Below are 20,014 nucleotides of genomic sequence, written 5' to 3' on the forward strand. Positions count from 1 at the left end.
TCACATTCAAACTATTATATATTTTTTATTTCATATTTGTTACGGGAAGATATCGTTAACATCCAGATTGATTCGATATAGTCTGAACCTATGTGCGTAAGATTATCTGAAGCGCCCCTCTGAGATAAAAACATCAAGCTCATGAGGTATTACTTATATAAAAATTAAGGTTAAGAGGGATTTTTCGACTTAATCCCTTTGATGTCCAAATTAATAATCCAAAATAGATGAGTGTAGACGTAATTAGTCAAAAAGTAATCTCCCTTTTTATTATATTGAATGTGAATCTTTATACTGATTGTAAAGGGATAAAATATTTCATAAAATATTCTACGATGAGACAGTCTCTAATCTCCCCTAATAACCTTCATATGACCTTTTATTTACGTGAACATAAGGGGAGAGAAGGGGGGACAACCTATAATCGTCGATCTTGGACTCTTATCTACGTGGGTAGACAAATAGAGGGTGACCTTCGTTTTCATCTTTCAACTTGGATACCAAACGGAGGTCATGTGTTGGGTGACGATTAGCTAACAATGATAAGATTGAAATGGGAAAGAAGTGAGATAAGAAGAGAGAAAGAGAGAGAGGAGACATTTAAAGAAAATAAAGATAATATTTCATTTCTGGGTATCTTATTTATCTTATTCAAATGGGAAAGGGTGGAGTTCAAATTGATACAGGCTAAGTTGTGGGCACATTTGAGCATATCACAACCACAATCTAAAAATCATGCGGTGTGTGTTCCATCCCCTGTAGAGAGACAACGAGGGTTATTCATAGTAAATTTTCTTGTAGCGACATGTAGATATTTCAATAGTCAATGGTTGAGACATAAAGTGGGTCTTAGATGCACACCGATAATAATACCAATAAAATATAAATATTTTATATTTTTTATTTCCTATTTGTTATGGGAAGATATCGCTAACATCCTGATTAATCCGATATAGTCTGAACCTATATGCGTAAGATTAACTGAAGTGCCTCTGAGGTAAAAATATCAAGCTCCTGAGGTATTACTTATATAAAAATCAAGAGAGATTTTTTGATTTGATCCCTTTGATGCTCAAATTAATAACCCGAAATAGATGAGTATAGACGTAATTAATCAAAAAGTGATCCCCATTTTCATTATGTTGAAGGTGAACTTTTATACCTGATTGTAAAGGGGTAAAATATTTCATAAAATATTCTACAAGGAGATAGTCTCTAATTGCCCATAATAATCTTCCTATGATCATTTATTCATATGAGCGACAAGGGGAGAGAGGAGGGGACAACCTACAACTGCCTACCTTGGACCTTTATCCATGTGGGCAGATAAGCAGAGGATAGCCTTCGCCTTCTTCTTCTAACTTGGATACCACATAGAGGTCACGTGTTGGATGACAATTGGCTAACAATGATATCCCTATCATTTATCCTCCCCTCTCCCTCCTCGAAGGTATGCTTCGAAGGCTCTTACAAGAGGGATTCGAAGTGCTACATCCAGTTCATTCGATACATTAAACTTATGCATTTTTGATTGGTTCTCCAATTTAATGCATTAGGTGGATGCTGATGAGGTCATGGGTGCCCGCTTCAAATTAATGACCTCTATCCCTTGACAAAGGGTCATTCCTCATCGACGGGCCCTCCTCGAGAGTAAGGGAGTTGGGAAGCCTGACCTCCATGACTCAGCATCGGGGGGGGGGGGGGGGGGTTTTGGTTTCTCGACCCTCGCGCTCGACAACTCGACAGTAAAGAAAGCGAGGGTTCGGTTTCCCTACCTTCATATCTCTTTATCATCGTTGTCTTGGTCACCTCCTTAAACCTCTCTTGGCTCTCCATGGGTCCAAAAATCCTTTTTGGCTCTCCATGGGTCCAAAAATCCTCTCTTGGAGCTCCGCCCAATCTTACTGTCAAGGTCATGGTCGTCAATAATAGAAATAGCCTTAACCACCTTCAGAGAGCTAGTATGGTGCAACAATAGCAGGAGGTATAACACCATGCATCGAAGAGGGATCGATTTCCCACTTGACCCTCCCTTTTCTTTGCCACCGAGCTATGAAGGTCAGGAAACCTATTTCTACCTCGAGTGGAGAAGGCTTGTTGTTGCTCGAGGTGCCTACATCAACCTATTTTTACTTGCAGTAAAGTGTATCTTTAAGTACTTGAGAATGACTAAGGATCTTTTACTAGTATATGGAGATAGTAGCCTTAAGGTTGAAGGCTACACAAACTCAAGTTTTCAGTCTAATGTCGATGATAATAAGTCGAATTCGGGGTACGTGTACACCTTGAATGGAGGAGCAGTGTGCTGGAAGAGTTCCAAGCAAGATACTACTGCTGACTCGACCACAGAGGCGGAATACATTGCTGCATCAGATGTAGCAAAGGAGGGAGTCTGGGTGAAGAAGTTCATCACAGATTTGGGAGTCGTGGTGGGTAGCGAGGAGCCGATCTCCTTATATTGCGACAACAATGAGGCGATTGCTCAAGCGAAGGAACCTAGGTCTCATCAGAAATCTAAGCATGTTCTGAGGAGGTTCCACCTTATCAAAGAGATCGTAACCCGAGGAGATGTAGTAGTGGAAAGAGTTTCATATGAAGATAACATTGCAGATCTACTGATAAAGCCGTTGTCTCAGATTGATTTTTAGTGTCACAGGGGTCTGATGGGGATCAGACACATATGTGATTGCCTTTAGGTAAAGTGGGAGATTGCTAGTCATAGGTGCCCAGCAAGCCAATCACTCGAGTGATGGCACGTGTGACTTGATACAGAATCTTTTTGCTTATTATATTTTGGCATATATCATTTTATAACTATTACATATATATATATATATATATATTGTGATGTCCTTGGATTTGTGCAATGGGAATCGGATCATGATGATATCATGATAATGAGATTGATTCATCTTTAAACACATATTCTAAATAATGCCGGTCATAGGTTACTCGAGAGGGACATCGTGATAACCGGACATACTGGTGTGTTGTATACCCGTCCATATGATAGATGCAGCTGGTCACATAGCTGCTCGTGTAGGGACACTAGGGATACAGTACAGGTGCTCATTGGAGAATGAGTTCACTGATTGATCCGCTTACGGAATGCTGGATGGTTGATAATGTCTTATTGTCAAACATTGATTCTATAGTCCTAGTGGTATATCTGGTCCTTAGACTTGAGACACCAAGGATGTCATGTATGAGTACTCCACTCTTTGATACCAGACTTATAGGTTTGGCTCTCCCAGATCTAGTGCAACTGGTCATTGGGAGTGGTAGTCGACCTTACGAGGGCTATTGAGTGTCGATAGAGGATCATCCACTCTCGGCGTCATGAGAGGAATATTCCATGTGTTCTTGCTCAGACAAATCCCTGGCCATGGTCATTCGGGTTGAGAGAGAAAGAGTTCTCCGGGAGAATCTAATTAGAGCGAAGACTCGAGTAGAAACCGTATGGGTCTGACAACACCATGTTCGATATACGGTCTTTGAGATATTAGATGGATGAGAGACTATAGGTACACGGTAACTGAGGACAGACAGGTTCAATGGATTAGATTCTCCTGTATCGTCTGGGGACTACGGCGTAGTGGCCTAGTACGTCCGTAGTCGATGAGTCGAGTGAATTATTACAGAGATAATAATTCACTGAGTTAGAAGGAGTTCTAACAGGTATGACTCACGGCTAGCTCGATATTGGGCCTAGAGGGTCACACACATATGTTAGGCATTACGATGAGTAGAGGTTCGGATATGAGATATCCGACGGAGCCCTTGTCTTATTAGATATCCAATAAGCCCCTGAATTATTGGATCCCATGGACGAGATCCAATAAGAGCCTATTAGAGATTATTGGATAGAGATCCACTAATCTAAAAGGCTTGGGTTGTTGGATGCAGATCCAATACCCACTAGGGGAGGATCCATTAGGGTTTGATAGGGGACCTCTATAAATAGGAGGGATTCAGAGCCTCATAGTCTAGAGTCTTTGCTTTCCTCTCCTATTCTCCTCTCCCTCTCCACCTCAAAGCAGACATGGAGTTTTGAAGAGTGTCGTCATAGCCCTACTGTGTGGATCACCGCTAGAGAGGAGGACGCTTGACTTCCTTCACCCTCTCCTAAAGATCTATAAGGAAACAGGGATATACGATCTCCCTAGGTGACACAATATACTCTATACGCAGTTTTCAGTTTCACGGATTTTACACACCAATCTTCGCACGACGACGAACATCTCTTTGGGAATCAGGGATTTTGTTTTCTTATTCTTCCGCTGCGCATGTGATGTCGCCCTCAAATATTTTCCCAACACTATGTGCTTCTGCTCTAACATTACTGATTAGGTTGAGTCTGACCTGAAATCCTTCTTTGAATATTTTTTCATCAAAATTTTCAACCCAAGGTGTTGGAAAGACTATCTTAGGTAGTTATATAGCTTCAATATTGAAGACTAACATTTTTCTGACCCAATCTTAGATGTCTTTTGGAAGGCCAACAAGATACTCAGTAGCTTATTTATCCAAGTACCTTTTGCTCTAATGACCTACATTTTTAACCCCTTAAGAATGACTTGGTTGGTGACTATGGTGAAACCATTGGTTTTAGGATGAGCTACCAAGCTAAACTTTAGTTGAACTCTATAGGATTGATAGAACCCCTCGAACTTCACATTATTAAATTGGGTTCTATTGTTGGTGATAATGACTATCGAGATTCCGAAGTGGATGATTATATTCTTCCATAAAAATTCCTTAACCTGCTTCTCAATGATCGATGCTAATAGTTCAACCTATATCCACTTTATAAAATAGCCGGTTCCAATGATGAGAAATCATCACTGGCCCAAAGCTCGTGGATAAGGTCTAAGGATGTTCCTACCCTAGTGGGTGAACATTTGTAATCGATTGGACTTAAAAGGGACTATCAGTTGATGTTGTATCTACATAAATCTTTGGCACATATCATATTTTTGGGTATAGGCTATTATGTCCTTGCATAGTGTCGACTAGTAGAACTCTTATTGAAGTACCATGAAGATGAGTTCATCTACCAATATGCTCCGTGTAAATACTCTCATGCATCTCAACCAACACCCTCTTGGCTTCTTGACGTGTTAGGCATTTGAGAAATGATCGACTAAACAATTTATGACACAAGCGATCATTAATTATGTAATACTATGCTTGATGATGCTTAACTCTCTGAGTCGATATGGGGTCCATCAATAGTGTTCTATCGGCATCTCAATGAGGTACTTTGCCATGGTTGCATCTCGGGCCTCATAGTTCCACTTTACTTGGTTCATGACTAGCTATGAGTTATTGAATATCATCAGGTCCTAGACTTGATGCTCTTAAATGAGTTAAAGCCCCAAGAGAAGTGCATCATACTTGACTTCATTATTAGATATTTTGAACTCAAACCAAGAACTTATTCAAACATTTGTTTGTTCAGGCTTTTTTGGACGAGTCTAACATTGCCTAAATCCAAGGTGACGGAAATATCCACAAATGGTGTTCATGCAGGTGGGGTGTGCTTATTAACCTTGGGCAAAGGAGTAGTTAGTTTTGTAATAAAGTCCATCGGTGCCTAAGCAACATTTGAAATGTATTGGATATTGAACTCACTCAGCTCTATTAACTATCTTAACAACCGACTTGAGATATAAACTGAGAGAGAACCTGTCTAAGTAATTAGTCAATGATCACATATACAATATGTAATTAAAAATAGGGGCTATGCTTCCTTGTCACCAAGATTAGTGCAAATGTGAGCCTCTCGAAAGGGAGGGTATCGCTTTTTAGGTATACTTAAAATATAACGAACATAATAGATGTGCTTTTGAACTCCTATATCATCTTGTACCAATATCAAGCTGACAACTAGGTTGATAGTAGATAGGTAGAAGCTTCGAGTTTTGCCCGAGGTAGAGGAAGTGAGATATGCAACTTGGCGAGGTGGTCTTTCAAATTTTCAAAGGCCTCTTGACACTCTTAGATTCATATAAAACCCTTCAGGCCTTATCTATAAGTGCTTTAATCAACAGTTCTATTGGTTTATTTATATATGCTTCAATCAATAATTTTACTGGTTTATGATGGATGATGGACTTAGCGAAATCTCTTGGGTCTATAAGTGGTGCCTTAGATTGGACCATCATTAGTTAACACTAATGCAACTCCCTTGGATTGCTTCTCAATTATCCAATATTGGCCCTCATTAGGAAATTTTCACCATATGATAGGTTGACATCATCTCTCTTGGTTTATTTAGTATGGATTAGCCTATGATCACATTGTATGCCAAGGGGATATCCACCATCATGAATTTAGCTAGTATTATTTTGGAGCAATGCTCGTCTTTGAATATGATGTGTAGGTTCACAGTCCAACAAAACAAGATAGAGTCACTAGTGAACCTCATCAACAAATAAGTCATAGGGGTAAGGTTGTTCGTTGATAGTTTGAGTTTTTGAAAACGCATCGAAGTAGAAGATATTAGTAGAGCTACATATGTTAATCATGACCCTTTTCACTCGAGCGTTGACCATCCTCACAAAAACTACTAAGACATTATCATGATTTGGGTCGAGGTACTCCATTTATTTCTCATTGAAGGTTATCTCTAGGTTATTCTCCGTTCTCGAATACTTTTCAATAGTAGCTCGAGCATAAGCCTTACAATTGAAAAAGTTATCTTCTCTCGAGATAGGTCCACTAATGATAACATCAATATGTCTCTCCACTAACCCTTGAGGTCGAGGTGAGGATTCTTGTTGGCTTCGGACGAATTGCCCGAGGTGTCCCTATTGTATGAGCTCCTAAGTCTATTCTTTCAAGTCGTGATACTCATTCATGTTATGATTGTAGTCTCCATAGAATTGATAGTATTTGAACCTTTCTCTTTTCACTACTAGGGTTCATATCGGGTGAGAGTCTCTTAAAAGCCTTTTTTTTATCTATATAAAAAGTTTAGTTATAGTCATATTTAGGAGGGTCAACTCATACCTTGGGCGAGATAAATTGAGTCATTTGTTTCTCCTTCATTGTTGTGATCTTGGGGTTGGGGTTAATTGTGACTACTTTTACTTTGGCCTCTTGCATGGCTCCTTATACTTATCTGAGACTATTGTCTCGATGGTAATATATTAATTGACCTTTTGAAGTACCTTGGGTACAATCACTGGTGGTTTCTTTATCAATGATCAAAAGAGGTTAAAGGGCTTGAGCTCCATCATGAATGTCTATATTACAAGTAACAGATAAGTATCTACCATGCCTCATATCTCATTCATGGACCGAGTAATGAAGTTTGTAAATATTCTTAAGGAAATGAAGTTCAAACTTCCTTGCAAGTTGGCAAAAGAATTGATGAAAAGTGACTTCAAGCAAGTGTATCATTCTTGTGTTGAGCCCCTTAGAATGGTTGGAAAGGTGCGACATATCAGATCATTCGAAGTGTCATACAATGATATTTGGGCATAAAAAACTATAACATTCTCTATCGGGTTGGTACTACCATCAAATAACTCAAAAGATGAGAGATAAAAAGTTTGGTAGAATCGGTTCCTCCTAGATTTCTTAGATGAACGGTGATCGACTCATGGTGGGGTCGACCAATGCTTCCTCCTTTGATTGTTGGACCTCTCGTCATATCTCCTCCAAACGTCGGTCTATCTATCACAGTTAAATATATAGGGAATCGTCTATCGAGTCTACTAACTATGTCATTGATTCAAGCAGAATAAAGCACTATTGTGATATGCTAAATTTCACGATCAGAGTCCGAAGTGCTCTCTCGATCGACGGTTCGATAAGTCTTAGGCGCTCCTAGGATGTCGACACCACGTTGGGTCAAAGAATGTTGATGGGCATCAGTGCTAGTGGTGGCTGAGTAGGGGACCACAGTTAAACTGGTGGCATTGCATGTTGGGCTAACTAAAGCAAAAGTGAAGAGACAACCCGTATCATACTTGTTAGTGTCTGCACTTGCTAAGTGAGATTTAAGAATACCTTAATAGAGACGAGTAAATGGCTCGGGGTTATCTTTGGGGGTGAGAGACTTGGGTTGTTGAATATACATTAGTATTACATCAACATCTGCGCTAAGATGGATGCGCTATGGAAAGGGTGGCTACTATCCATATTGGGTGAAAGTACTATGAGTCAAGGGCAAAGTATCATTACTTAAGTGTTCATTCTGAGTCTTGATAGTGAGCATTCCTATAACATGGGGTCCCCTTCTAACACAAAAAATATTATGAGAATATGTTATTAATGTCCTAGTCCGATGTGGTCTGAACCCGTGTGCGTAGGGGCTGTCCAAGGTATCTCCAAGGTGAAAATGTTGAGCTTTTGATGTGTCACATGTACGAAGATTGAGGCCAGGAGAGGTTTCCCGATCTGATTCGTCCAATGCCCATGTTAGTAACCCGAGGTAGATTAGCATGAATGCAAGCGATCAAAAAGTAATCTCCCTTTTTATTATATTGAATGTGAGCTTTTATACCTAATCGTAAAGGAAAAATATTTTATGAAATATTCTATGAGGAGGTAGCCTTTAATTACTTATAACAACTTTTCTTCGAACTTTTATGCATGTGAGTGACAAGAGGAGAACACTCTACAATCGTTTATCTTGGACTCTTATTCTTATGGGTAGATAGGTGGAGTGTGGTCTTCATCTTATCCTTACGTTCGAGATATTATATAAAAATCATATGTTGGATGATGATTAGCTTACAAAGTTCCTCCTATTAATACTAATACTAATATTTCATATATTCCATATTTTTATAACCTGTTTATCATACGAAATACATTATATTATTGCAAGTATAAAACATGATGACTGATCAACAATTATATCAACTGTGAGGACCAATCCATAAACAGTCGAAAGATTCTCCGGAAACAACTTGGTATTTTATTGAGCGCACGTTTCACGTGGTTTCATCTGACAGTCCTCCTCGACCCGACTCACGTCAATAGCTAACCGGTTGATTTGGTGCGCCGTCCGCCCTGTTCCCAACACCATAGTGCGATTACCTTCCCCCATTCCATAATAAATTAAAACAAATTAACTAATAAATTGAAAAAAAATTCAAGATTAAGGGATTCTTTGTACTCCTCTCCATGGTAAGGAATCATAAATCATGAATGTTTATAAGGTACAAATGACTTGCTTTGGGTTTTATTGATTTAGGTTGGATCGAGGTAACCTTAGACAGCAATCTGGTCACCGCTTTTAAGAGGGGGGTTTGCTGACAACGAAGTTTCCGAGAAATGCCCCTTAGTCCATCAGGCTGAGACGCGTGTCCCATCCGTGAAATGGTCGGCAGAACGTGCACCGCGACACTGTAGTGCGTGAAGGCTATTAAATGCCTTCCACTACTACCGCTTTTGGTGTCGAAGCGGCGACTTTGATCGCATCAAAGAGGGCGAAAGAGGCGAAGAGAGAGAGAGAGAGAGAGAGAAAGGGGGAGGAAAGAATGGGGGTTAAGGTGTACGGGATGCCGATGTCGACCAACACGGTCAGGGTGTTGGCGGCGCTGAACGAGAAGGGCGTGGAGTTTGAGCTCGTCATAGTCGATCTCCGCACCGGTGCTCACAAGAAGCCCGACTTCCTCGCCCTAAACGTACGTTTCCCTGTTCTTCCTTCTTCATCTTATTCTCCTTCGAATAGGAGGAATTACTTGTGACAAAAGGAAAGATCACAAGATGATTGGTTTGTTTTGCCGATTCATGCAGCCGTTCGGTCAGATCCCTGCGCTGGAGGACGGAGATGTTGTCCTTTTTGGTAACTTCTCATCCTTTTCCTTCGCGTTTTCTTCTCCTCTTGTATGCACTAGTGGACTTCTCTCATGGAAATGAAAGGCTCGAGATCAGATTATTTTATGTTCTTTTTCTTCGGTCTATTATGCTTTTATTTTGGTTATATTAACCCCCGATCTGTTTCTTCTAACGATTTTTTCGGATCCTGCTTGCGCGTCAATTGTCATGTTGTCCTCATCGATCAACGAAACTTTCCGTTTTTACCCCTGCATGATCTCGTTTTTACTAGTCCACACTTCCTGTGATTTGTTAATAACGAGGATTCCTTTTCAAGGGGGGTTTTGGGAAATAAAAATATTTAAGTGGATAAAACGAAATAAAACAATAACACAGTTTCCATGGCGGCGTGATGTGATACTTTGTTTCCGTCGGACCGCCAGAGTCGCGCGCGATTAACCGCTACATCGCCACCAAGTACGCGGAGGCGGGGCCGGACCTGCTGCTCTCCAGCGGCACCCCGGCGGAGCGGGCGGTGGTGGATCTGTGGCTGGAGGTGGAGTCGCAGCAGTTCGGGCCGCCCATCGCGGCGCTGGTGTACGAGGCCCTGATCAAGCCGATGCTGGGCGGCGCCACCGACGTGACCGTGGTGGAGGCGCAGGCCACGAAGCTGGAGAAGGTGCTGGACGTGTACGAGGCCCGGCTGGCCCAGAGCAAATACCTGGCCGGTGCTGAGTTCACCCTGGTGGACCTGAACCACATCCCATACACCAACTACCTCATGAAAACCCCCAAGGCGAGCCTCGTCACCTCCCGCCCCCACCTGCTCGCCTGGTGGCAGGACATCTCCTCCCGCCCCGCCTGGCAGAAGACCGCCGCCGCTATCCCCTTCTGATTCTTCCCCCATCTATCTATTTCATATATTATGATGATGGCACATCAGGGGGAGAAAGTAGTATCTCCCCCTGTTGCTCTCTCTGCCATCCGTGGTTGCAATTCCTGTTCGGTGTCGTGCAATTTCTGTTCGTGCTCGAGGACAGAAATAAATAATGTGTCAGCAATGTAGACAGTTGACATCTGAAGTAATGTTGTTGTTTATGTTACGCTCCTTTTGTTTTGTATGCATAGGGGAAAAACCACTCTGATGCCTGCTTTATTTTGTCAATAGTATCATAAGTTTTTTATTATATATTTAAATCATATAATATTTCTAGAGGAGGATCATTTTTTGGTTTCTGGAAAAAATCTTATTTTGGTTATTTACATCATTTTCATAATGTTTGTAAGAGATCTATATGTGTTTTACATTTCTGCTGAGTTAGACACTTCAGTTATTTCTTTGAATCCTATTCTCGTATCTATATCCAAGCAGTGTGAACAAGACAGTGTTGCAAGTTTTCCTGAATAGTTTGTGCTTTTCTCAATTTAGAGAGAATTGAGTAATTTGATTATAGAATGTTGATTAGAGAGAACAAACAAAAAACTTTTTGTGAATTAGGCACTCCTCTATTCAAACATTTGATAGACTTATCCATCAACTTGCATAGGCGTAGTAGACACTTCTAGAAATAACCTTCATAGTTGCAAAAATACCAAAACCTCTATGACTCTCCTATTATTTTGCTCTAAATTTCTCCCCTTTTGCAAGCTTTATAGTGTTTCTACCTGTGCATCACCTTTATAATATGTCTTGTTTTATATGGTTAGAGCGGAATGCCTTCTTTAATGTGTTCAAACACTAATAGGCTTGTTAATGCTTAACATTGATCACTGTCATGTTTATCTGTTGGTCTATGAATAGGGTACTCGTTAGAACCTTAAGGTATAGTAAAGCTTAGAATTTAGATGGTATGAGAACGCTGGAGTTCTGTTTCTTGGAAGTTTGCACATTTGTCTCTCAATCTCTGTGATCCTCTTATAATCGTGAAACATTAGTAGTGATAGGGCATATTATGGATTCCGTCACGAGGACATGACCCCCGTCACCTCAACCCAAGTGTGGGGCCTCAGGAGGAAGACACAACGCCACGTCGGATGCGCCATCAGAAATCCGGGATAACAGTTGTCCTCCTCTCGCGTCGTCTAGCGTCGTGCCAACCAACATCGCCGCAACAACTCCGGGAAGCTCGGGACGGCGTTGCATGGCATCGTCCCATATATCTCGGGTGACGAACGTTCGAAGGTACACTCATCGTTCGGGGAGTTGGACGTCGCGCGAAGGACGTGTATGCCTAACCCTAGGCACTATGATAAAAACTCATTGCCAACATCGGACAAGGGGCATCTGGAATATTAGCAGGCCCACTAACTTGATCTTTAGAGGAGCCTAAGTCAGGATCCTCCTTCTCATCTTAACTTAGGCCAGTGCGTAGAAATTTGGTTGCGATAAAGGTGGACGGGCTCGTTGAAGATGTGCATCCCAACCAAATCTGACCCGATCAGGCGAAAACCTCATGAAATGGTCCTGGACATTGCCAGTCGTATCAAGCCGTACCAACCCCACGGTCACGGCATAAGTTCACCAACAAGCAATAGCAATTATTTAAATTGTCTCTATTTTTCCTTTTTAATATTCTTGTTCGATTGGATATTTAAATATTCGTCTAATGTCTGATTTTGACTATGTATCACATCATTTCGTACTCGTATCACATATAAGGGAGAGAAAACATTTGTTTGGCTCAATAAATGGTCACGAGTTTATGTTAATGTAAAATAGATCACACAAGACAAATTATCGTTATCTTTATACACATTACTTTTATCTTGTAAATAATTAAATAAGAATAAGAAACACCAAATTCGGAAGGAACCAAACTTGAGGCGATGATTTGATTAGAGTCAACAAAATCAAATGACTAAAAGACAATTTCCCCTTTTTTATCAAAGCAATTCAATTTACAACAAAGAAACCAATTTTAATGAAACTGCGAAGTCTAATTAAAGCAGGAGAAACTATTTACTCTTCGAGATTGGGATTCACATCCAACGGCTAAGAAAACCTCCACGGCCAGTAGATCAGGCGCCGAGTGCGCCTTAAACCGATCCGGTCCAAAAGATCAGAGTCCGGTCCGATTCGATTTATGTTTTTAAGGCTATCAAGTTACTTGGTTCGTTTCTTACTTCACAAAAAGCAAACCAACGGCCGGATCGACCAACTAAACCGGACCGACTACGGAAACAAACCCGCAAAACCCTAACTCTTCTCCTGCGTCCGCCCGACTCATTTCCGATCCCATAATCCGCCGCCTCTCTCCATATGCGCAACGGAAAGGCTAATTCTATCGCTATATATATCTTGATCCCTGACTCGCTTCAATCGTCTATTTCTCGTGATCCTTTTAGGTTTTGTGTTTCCGGCCACTGGTTTCGTGATTCTTTTACGGTTTTATTTTCTGTTTGTTGTTTTTCTTGTATTGATGTGGATTGAAGATGAGGCTGCTGTGACGACTCAGGAATATTCAAGCTCAACAGACCGGATTGCAGGTCTCTCTTTGTCGAGGGATTTGTATGTCGACTATCCCGCTGACCCGAGCATTCTCTCTAAAATCCATGATCTTTTCTCTGTTTTGATGTGTTATACTTGTATGTTTTCTTGTTCCTGCGTCTTCGTCGATTTAGTTTTTGTTTGATCTCGGGAAACCAGATCTAGGGTTTCTCGTGGGTACGTTTTTTTATCGGTCACACCTGTTTCATCACAAAACTCCTGTGGTGGGTTTTGTTACTGCTTGTGGATCAACTTTGATTCCTTTTCTCCATTGTGGTTGTTGGATCATCCAGCATCGAGGTCTCTTTAGGTCGAGGGATTAGATTTTCTTCGTCGTCTTTGTTGAGATTTTTGATTTGTTTTCTTTTTCTTATGATCTTTTGATTGGGCATGGAGAAGTCTGCGATGAGGATAACAGAGCTCCCTCTTCTGAGATTAAACATTGAGGACGCTCGCTGGCAGAATCGAACCATTACAAATGCTCGCCGCCACTGAGTCATTCTTCTCCACAGTTCTACGCATGATTCGAGATTCCAATATCCATCTAATGCATTACATTTTTTTTACTTCTGATTCTTATTCGACCTTCGGTTTCCACTTTTTTTCCACTGAATAAATGCCTTTACACCACGAATTTGTTGTTGGGGAAGAATTTTGGCCGTTCACCATATGATGAAAGCTACGTAATCTTAGGACACCTTCCTACACTGCGCAAGTTTATCCTTGGGCGGTGGATGAGAAAAAAACACGAATATTCTGATGATGATGGCCTGTCTGATCATTTTTTTTAGGGTTTAATATTTCGGTGATCTATTTTATGTAATTTACGATTCTCGAATCTATGTTCTTGCATATCTTATTATTATATACAGTGAAGAACCTTGTGTAGGCTGCCGTGATCATGTTGCTATAGTATTGATGCATTTTGCTCCTGTTTGATGTAAATACATTTATAGGATGATTTGTATTTCTGTTTAATTTTGCATTCTCGATCTTAAAACTACATTGAAATTCCTGGTGTTCCTTATCTGGAAATTTGCATGCTAGTGTTCTTCATTTATTTGAAGAAGGGATTCCTTTTAAAAGGGTTTATGCATCAGCTATGATGTTAGACTGATTAAGTTGGAATTACCGGCTGAGGTTGATAAAACCATTGCATGATGTAATTCAGTTATCTGGCTGTCTGAGACTGATGCTTTTTTGTTTGCTTTTCAATTGAATTAGAAAAGGTTTTCATAGACTCGAAAGCTTTATTGTTTAGTGTTTGCAAAAAAATGGTAGAATGCTTTAATGATTCAAGTAACTAATTCCATTTCTTTGCATGGCCTTCTTTTATTATATTCTTTGGTGATATTTTTTGCACAAATTTTACTTACATTCCTTAAAATTGAGTTTTTATACTTAATTCTTGAAATTTCTTCGTAGGAAGTGACTTATGACACTTGTAAAGAAGTCTATAATGTATACAGAAATCTATGTACTTAGCCCAATGAGGAATTAGTGACCTCTTGATAGGAAGTGCCGTATGACACTTATAACACCAGTTGTGCACACATAGTCTTTTCCTATTTCTTTTCTCTTGATGTTACCCTCCTCAAATCCTTTTATAGGTTTGTGTTTTGAGGGTTCTCCAAAAGAAAGAACTATGGAGTTCAGAGGACTTGTGGTTCGGCTGTGTGTGTGTGATTTTAAATGGGTCACTGAGGGCTTTTATCAACACATTAGCATTACTATCCAGTTTGTTGGTCTTAAAAAGCATTGCTCCATTTATCTTCTATTTAGCATTATAGGCCCGATGCCACGTCACCAGTAGCTTATGCATTGACTGGTGATGCTATGATCTGGCCAAGATCAAGTCCTGGTTGGACATTTTGCATGCTGATAGGAACCTGTGGATAAGTTCCATGTTCATCCACGGAGCCGATTTCTGCGATGACAAATGTTGTTTGGTTTCTCCTTAATATAATGGTGATACTGGTGTGGTACCAGCTACTGGTCTTGTATCAAACTTCAATTGCGGGTGTGAGTTTTATATGGTGTAAATTAACTTCTACAGGATCAGAATATCTTGATATAATAATTATTTATTACTTCAACCTGAAAGGTATGCTGAGAATTTTCAGTAGGAACATGAAAGTCATTTGTTTGATATCTGTTTGAAAAACTGTCCCAGTAAATGCTTTTTGGTTTTATTTAAGACTACTGGGATGAAGAATGTCAATCTGCAAGTGACGAGGAAGAAGACAGGGACATCAGCACTCTTTATAGAGAATGATGACTTGGTCTATGGGAATCTCTCTGATGCTGAAGATTGTTTCCTCCCTTTCATCTGTTATGTTTTATGGGTTCCTTATTGGTTTATTTATAACCTGTGTTTTTTTGCTTGTGTTTTGCAATTTATTGTAGTTGCATCTTACAGTCCTTCTGCCTATGATGCATAAATATGCACGTATTATCAGACACGTAATGATGATATATGAATTGTCACTACCACTGAGGCAGACGTTGTTATTCTACTGAGATAGATTTTTCTTTTCTTTTAGTTATTTTCTTGACAAAACTCTTATATCCCTTCATCATTTCAAAGATCACTCTTTCACGTGCGTTTATCATTTCAATGATCGCTCTTTTATGTGCATTTAAATATACTATGAGTAACTACAAAGATTAAAATTTTATCTGAGGCACAAATCTCTATTGTAGTTTATTTGATTATGTTTTTATTGTTACCCTATTCATAATGCAACTGTATTTTTTTTTCATATGATGTTATTTCTCCTGCGACGACAATTGCTTTCTTTTTATTAATATTGGTTACCTATTAGTGCCTGGTTCTAACCTCTTGGGAAACTGTTTTCTTTGTAAAATAGTAAGCTTATCGTTAAGTCTTAAACTAAAAATTCGTTATCCTTTCAAATGTAGTTTCTTATCTTCAAATATTGCTTAGTTGGTCTTAAATTTTCTAATTTTTTTAAGTTTCCAAACAATATATATATATTCATAATACTTGGTATACCCAATGCCTTCCGATCAATCCGTAGATAATAATGTATCGACCATATTGAAATTAAAAAACCATAATAGATAAGTCGAACCAATTCACCTAATGACTAGCTACTAAAGCATTCAAATATATTTGATACAATATCTCAGAATCTTCGCTAAAGCACTTTAAACTGGAAAAAAGGCAGGTGTAACCTCTTTGTATTTTTGTTTTTCATCTAATTTTATTTTCGATATCACAAATAAATATAAATCAAATTATTATGGCTTCATGATTCTCATATTTAATCATTTCAATCTACGTGTTTGGCAGGAGGGAGAAGTGAACTTCATATCGCCAGTACGAAACTCAAATATGATCGTGGCGCGCATCTTACTGCGCGAAGCGCCACTCGTTTTCCGTGATTGGAACTCACAGTACAACGGGTCCGACCGGTCCAAGCAATCAAATTAAACCGGTCGACCTCCACTAACTTAACCCAATCCATAAACCGGCTATCTTCTCCTTCGAACACCGCGTGGCCTCGCGGATTAAATGGCTACAATCACAAGCTCGATGATGACGATGAGAACAACTTCTTAGCGGTCGATGGTGATTGATCTAATAATTAACTACTAATTGCTCTGCAGAATTGCGTCCGTGTAATTAACCACTCATTGCCGTAATAATCACATATCTCCGCAATGCGAGCGAAGCAAGCAGTGCGCCATGTAGCAGAACTGGGAGCATTGCTGACTCTCAGAATCGCCCTCGCCGCTCTCCTCTTCACTGCCATCTCCGTCGCGGCCACCTTGGAATGGACCCCCGCCTTGCACTTCGCTGTTGCGGGTTTCGCCCGGTAAGTGAGTTCGAGCTCAGATCGGTAGCGAGCCGTCGGATCCTCCAGGCCTTGGGCCACATCCGCTACGACGCGCTGCGGCGCGAAACCGTCCCCTGCTCCCGCCGCGGCGCCTCCTACTACAACTTCCGCCCCGTCGCCGAGGCGAACCCCTACTCCGACGGCTTCTCTGCCATCACCCGATGCCACGGCGGTTAGTGCTCCCAGATCTCGCCTTTCCGTCTCTTTTCGCTTGATTCTTTGGCGTTCTTTCGATCAAGTTGGTGGATTGGCTTTCAGCTGCACCTCGTTGTCATCGGTGCTTGTCGTTGTAAGTGAATTACTACGATCATCGGAAATATTCGAGCTTGAAATTGTCGATTAAACGACACCTCGAATATACATTTTTAGTGCAATGAGATATCTGTATTCAATATTATCTAATATTAATTTTTTTAAGCTTTTTCTCTTATTAGCCAAAATAGGCTGTGTCACTAGCTTCAACAACTCAACTACCACCATCTTTCATCAAAGTTTTTCGACCCAACATGATTTTGACATTCCAAAAGTATTCAAGACCTATCAAACCGTCACTCGATCCTGTATGAATTCGAGACTCAGTCAACGAACTCGATGGAGGATTTCTTATGAGCCCAACTATAATTGATGGATCGACATTTTGTCATGGATACACCTATAAATAAGATATTCGATGTAATTCTTAAGTATGTTTATGTTTTTTAATTTTATTTACGTTTTACATATCATGTAGAAGGCTTGTAGTAGATTTGATAGTCTCATTTTGGTTGACTTATTTAAATATAGGTTGAATGAAATTATTACGTATAGACAAAACTAACTAGAAACAAGCAATCCATCAATCATTTTAGGGGTTTTTTAGCTCCGTAGATTGTGTGAAGTGTCAACTAACATAGCACCTAGAAAGTACTCCGGTAGTACATGGGTGGATGAGCTTTTGAGGTAGTGTCTAGGGTTGATTCATTGTCTTGTTCCATAACAGTATCACGTGGGCACTTGTGGGGACTTTTGATCATAGAAGATCAATTTGGATTTTTTATTACATGACCATTCTGAGCGCAAAGTTTATTTTTATAATTTTTATTAACTATTAAGTGTTTGTTGAAATGACTACTTATAGATCTCAAGTTAAATGTTTTCTCTAATTCGTCTTCTCTTTTGTATGTCATTAAGGGATCATAAGAGGTTTCGAGGAGGTTGATCATTTGCGAAAGGACACGCAAAGGTGCCATATGATTTAAGTAAAACTAGCTAAGTCCATGATATATGATATCAGATGTGAAAAGAATTTCAGCAATAAAAAAGTAAAGTGTTGGTTGACCCTACCTTAGGTCGATTGTTGTTCACCTAAAAAAATTTAAGATGAACCAATTCTAGCAAACTTTTGCCTCTGGTCTTTGGAGTTGTTTGATGGTAGTGCTAACCTAACGGAGCACATCACAATCTTTCATGCCCAAATATCGTTGTATAACACTTCGGATGTCTTGATGTGTTGCACATTCCTGAATACGTAAGAGTCATAACATGTGAATGGTATGCTCGCTTGAAGCAACTTTCCATCGGTTCTCTTGCCTATATCATGAGGGAGTTCGAACTTGACTTTCTAGAGAATTTATACCCGTGGCCATTGGTAGCAATAGTTCTCGGATTCATGTAGGAGGAAGAAGAAATACTCACAAATTTCGGTTCACGAGCGAGATTTGAGGCATGCTAGATTGTAATCTGTCATTCATAATGCAGACTTTCATAATGCCCTATCACCTCTTCTTATAATTGATATAGAGACAATAGGTAATTGTACTATATGCACTTTAAATGGTTAATTAATGTATCACTACCGAGGTAATGGTCTCTAGCAAATGTAAAATCATGCAAGAGGCCAAAGTAGGAGTGGCCACAATCAGCCCTGGTCCTAAGGTCACCATGATAAAGAAGAAATGAATGAGAATTTTTCTATAGATAAAAGAGAAGGGGTTCTTAAAAGATCCTCACTCGATGAAAGCTCTATTGGTGAAAAGAGATAAGTCTAATTACTGTCGATTCCACCATATTACGATTACGACACAAAGGATTATCGCAACTTGAAAGAGCATATTGAAGATCTCATTCATCGGGGACACTTCGGGTAGTTTGTTTGAAAGCATGGGGAACCCTCACCCCCAACCTCAGGTGCCGATGGAGAGGCAGATTAATGTCATCAGTGGTGGACCTATCTCGGGGTAGGAGATAGCTCATTAGGTTGTAAAGCTTATTCTTGAACTATCATTGAAAAATATCCAAGAACGAAGGAAAACCTAGAAATAACCTTCAAGAGAGAAAAGATAGAGCACCTCAACTTAAATTATGATAATACTTTCATGGTTTCTTTGATCAATGCTCGACTGAAGAGATTCATAATTGACATAGGTAGTTCTATTGATATCATCTAATATAATGCTTTTTAAAGACTTGGGCTGTCAACTAACAACCTTACCTTTATGGCTTCTTCATTGACGTGATTCACTGGTGACTCTATCTTACCTCTCAAGATCATAAACCTGCACGTCACATTCAGATACAAGCCTTGCTCCAAAATAATATTTGCTAAATTCATGGTGATTGATATTCCCTCGGTGATGAGAGGGGTAGGTGAGTGATAGATCGCCATCAATAGTGCTCACACCCCTTGCCCCACCCCACCCTCTCCCACCCCCTGACCCCCCCGAGGCATCAAGGTCAGGAAATTTAACCCCCTCATCTTCTCAAGTCACGAAGGTCGGGGAACCGAACCCCATCATTATTGACCTTCATGCCAAAAGGAGGGTTGGGTTTACATCAACATGGATTGATCTATTATCAATGAGGGCTCATTGGCGAGGAGCAACCCCTTGCTAAGGGACAGAGGTAGTCA

At 40.1% G+C, this 20,014-nt stretch overlaps 1 protein-coding gene and 6 non-coding genes across 7 annotated transcripts; all 7 read left to right on the forward strand.

Moving 5' to 3' along the window:
* Positions 1-9,400: 9,400 nt before the first annotated feature.
* Positions 9,401-10,880, forward strand: LOC103971959 (glutathione S-transferase 3). The gene is made up of 3 exons (XM_009386129.3): positions 9,401-9,644; positions 9,757-9,805; positions 10,221-10,880. Exons 1-3 carry the CDS (start codon positions 9,498-9,500, stop codon positions 10,670-10,672), a joined length of 648 nt encoding a protein of 215 aa, XP_009384404.2. The 5' UTR covers positions 9,401-9,497; the 3' UTR covers positions 10,673-10,880.
* A 2,333-nt stretch (positions 10,881-13,213) lies between these two features.
* Positions 13,214-13,317, forward strand: LOC135597852 (small nucleolar RNA Z107/R87). The gene has a single exon (XR_010481444.1). It is a non-coding gene; the product is annotated as a small nucleolar RNA Z107/R87 (small nucleolar RNA).
* A 342-nt stretch (positions 13,318-13,659) lies between these two features.
* LOC135597837 (small nucleolar RNA R30/Z108) lies at positions 13,660-13,763 on the forward strand. The gene has a single exon (XR_010481429.1). It is a non-coding gene; the product is annotated as a small nucleolar RNA R30/Z108 (small nucleolar RNA).
* Positions 13,764-14,747: 984 nt separating this feature from the next.
* On the forward strand, positions 14,748-14,973 carry LOC135597849 (small nucleolar RNA Z112). The gene has a single exon (XR_010481441.1). It is a non-coding gene; the product is annotated as a small nucleolar RNA Z112 (small nucleolar RNA).
* Positions 14,974-15,053: 80 nt separating this feature from the next.
* On the forward strand, positions 15,054-15,205 carry LOC135597856 (small nucleolar RNA snoR2/U65). The gene has a single exon (XR_010481447.1). It is a non-coding gene; the product is annotated as a small nucleolar RNA snoR2/U65 (small nucleolar RNA).
* Positions 15,206-15,485: 280 nt separating this feature from the next.
* LOC135597851 (small nucleolar RNA R44/J54/Z268 family) lies at positions 15,486-15,572 on the forward strand. Its single transcript, XR_010481443.1, has one exon. It is a non-coding gene; the product is annotated as a small nucleolar RNA R44/J54/Z268 family (small nucleolar RNA).
* Positions 15,573-15,689: 117 nt separating this feature from the next.
* LOC135597861 (small nucleolar RNA snoR122) lies at positions 15,690-15,765 on the forward strand. Its single transcript, XR_010481452.1, has one exon. It is a non-coding gene; the product is annotated as a small nucleolar RNA snoR122 (small nucleolar RNA).
* The last annotated feature ends 4,249 nt before the right edge of the window (positions 15,766-20,014 follow it).

This window comes from Musa acuminata, chromosome BXJ1-11 (assembly GCF_036884655.1).
Source record: "Musa acuminata AAA Group cultivar baxijiao chromosome BXJ1-11, Cavendish_Baxijiao_AAA, whole genome shotgun sequence".
NCBI classification, from domain to species: Eukaryota; Viridiplantae; Streptophyta; class Magnoliopsida; order Zingiberales; family Musaceae; genus Musa; species Musa acuminata.

Excerpts from the sequence above, each read along its gene's own strand:
- LOC103971959 (XM_009386129.3), top strand. The coding sequence starts at position 9,498 with ATGGGGGTTAAGGTGTACGGGATGCCGATGTCGACCAACACGGTCAGG. Across the intron at positions 9,645-9,756 it reads CCGACTTCCTCGCCCTAAAC|CCGTTCGGTCAGATCCCTGC; the intron begins GTACGTTTCCCT and ends CGATTCATGCAG. Across the intron at positions 9,806-10,220 it reads CGGAGATGTTGTCCTTTTTG|AGTCGCGCGCGATTAACCGC; the intron begins GTAACTTCTCAT and ends TCGGACCGCCAG.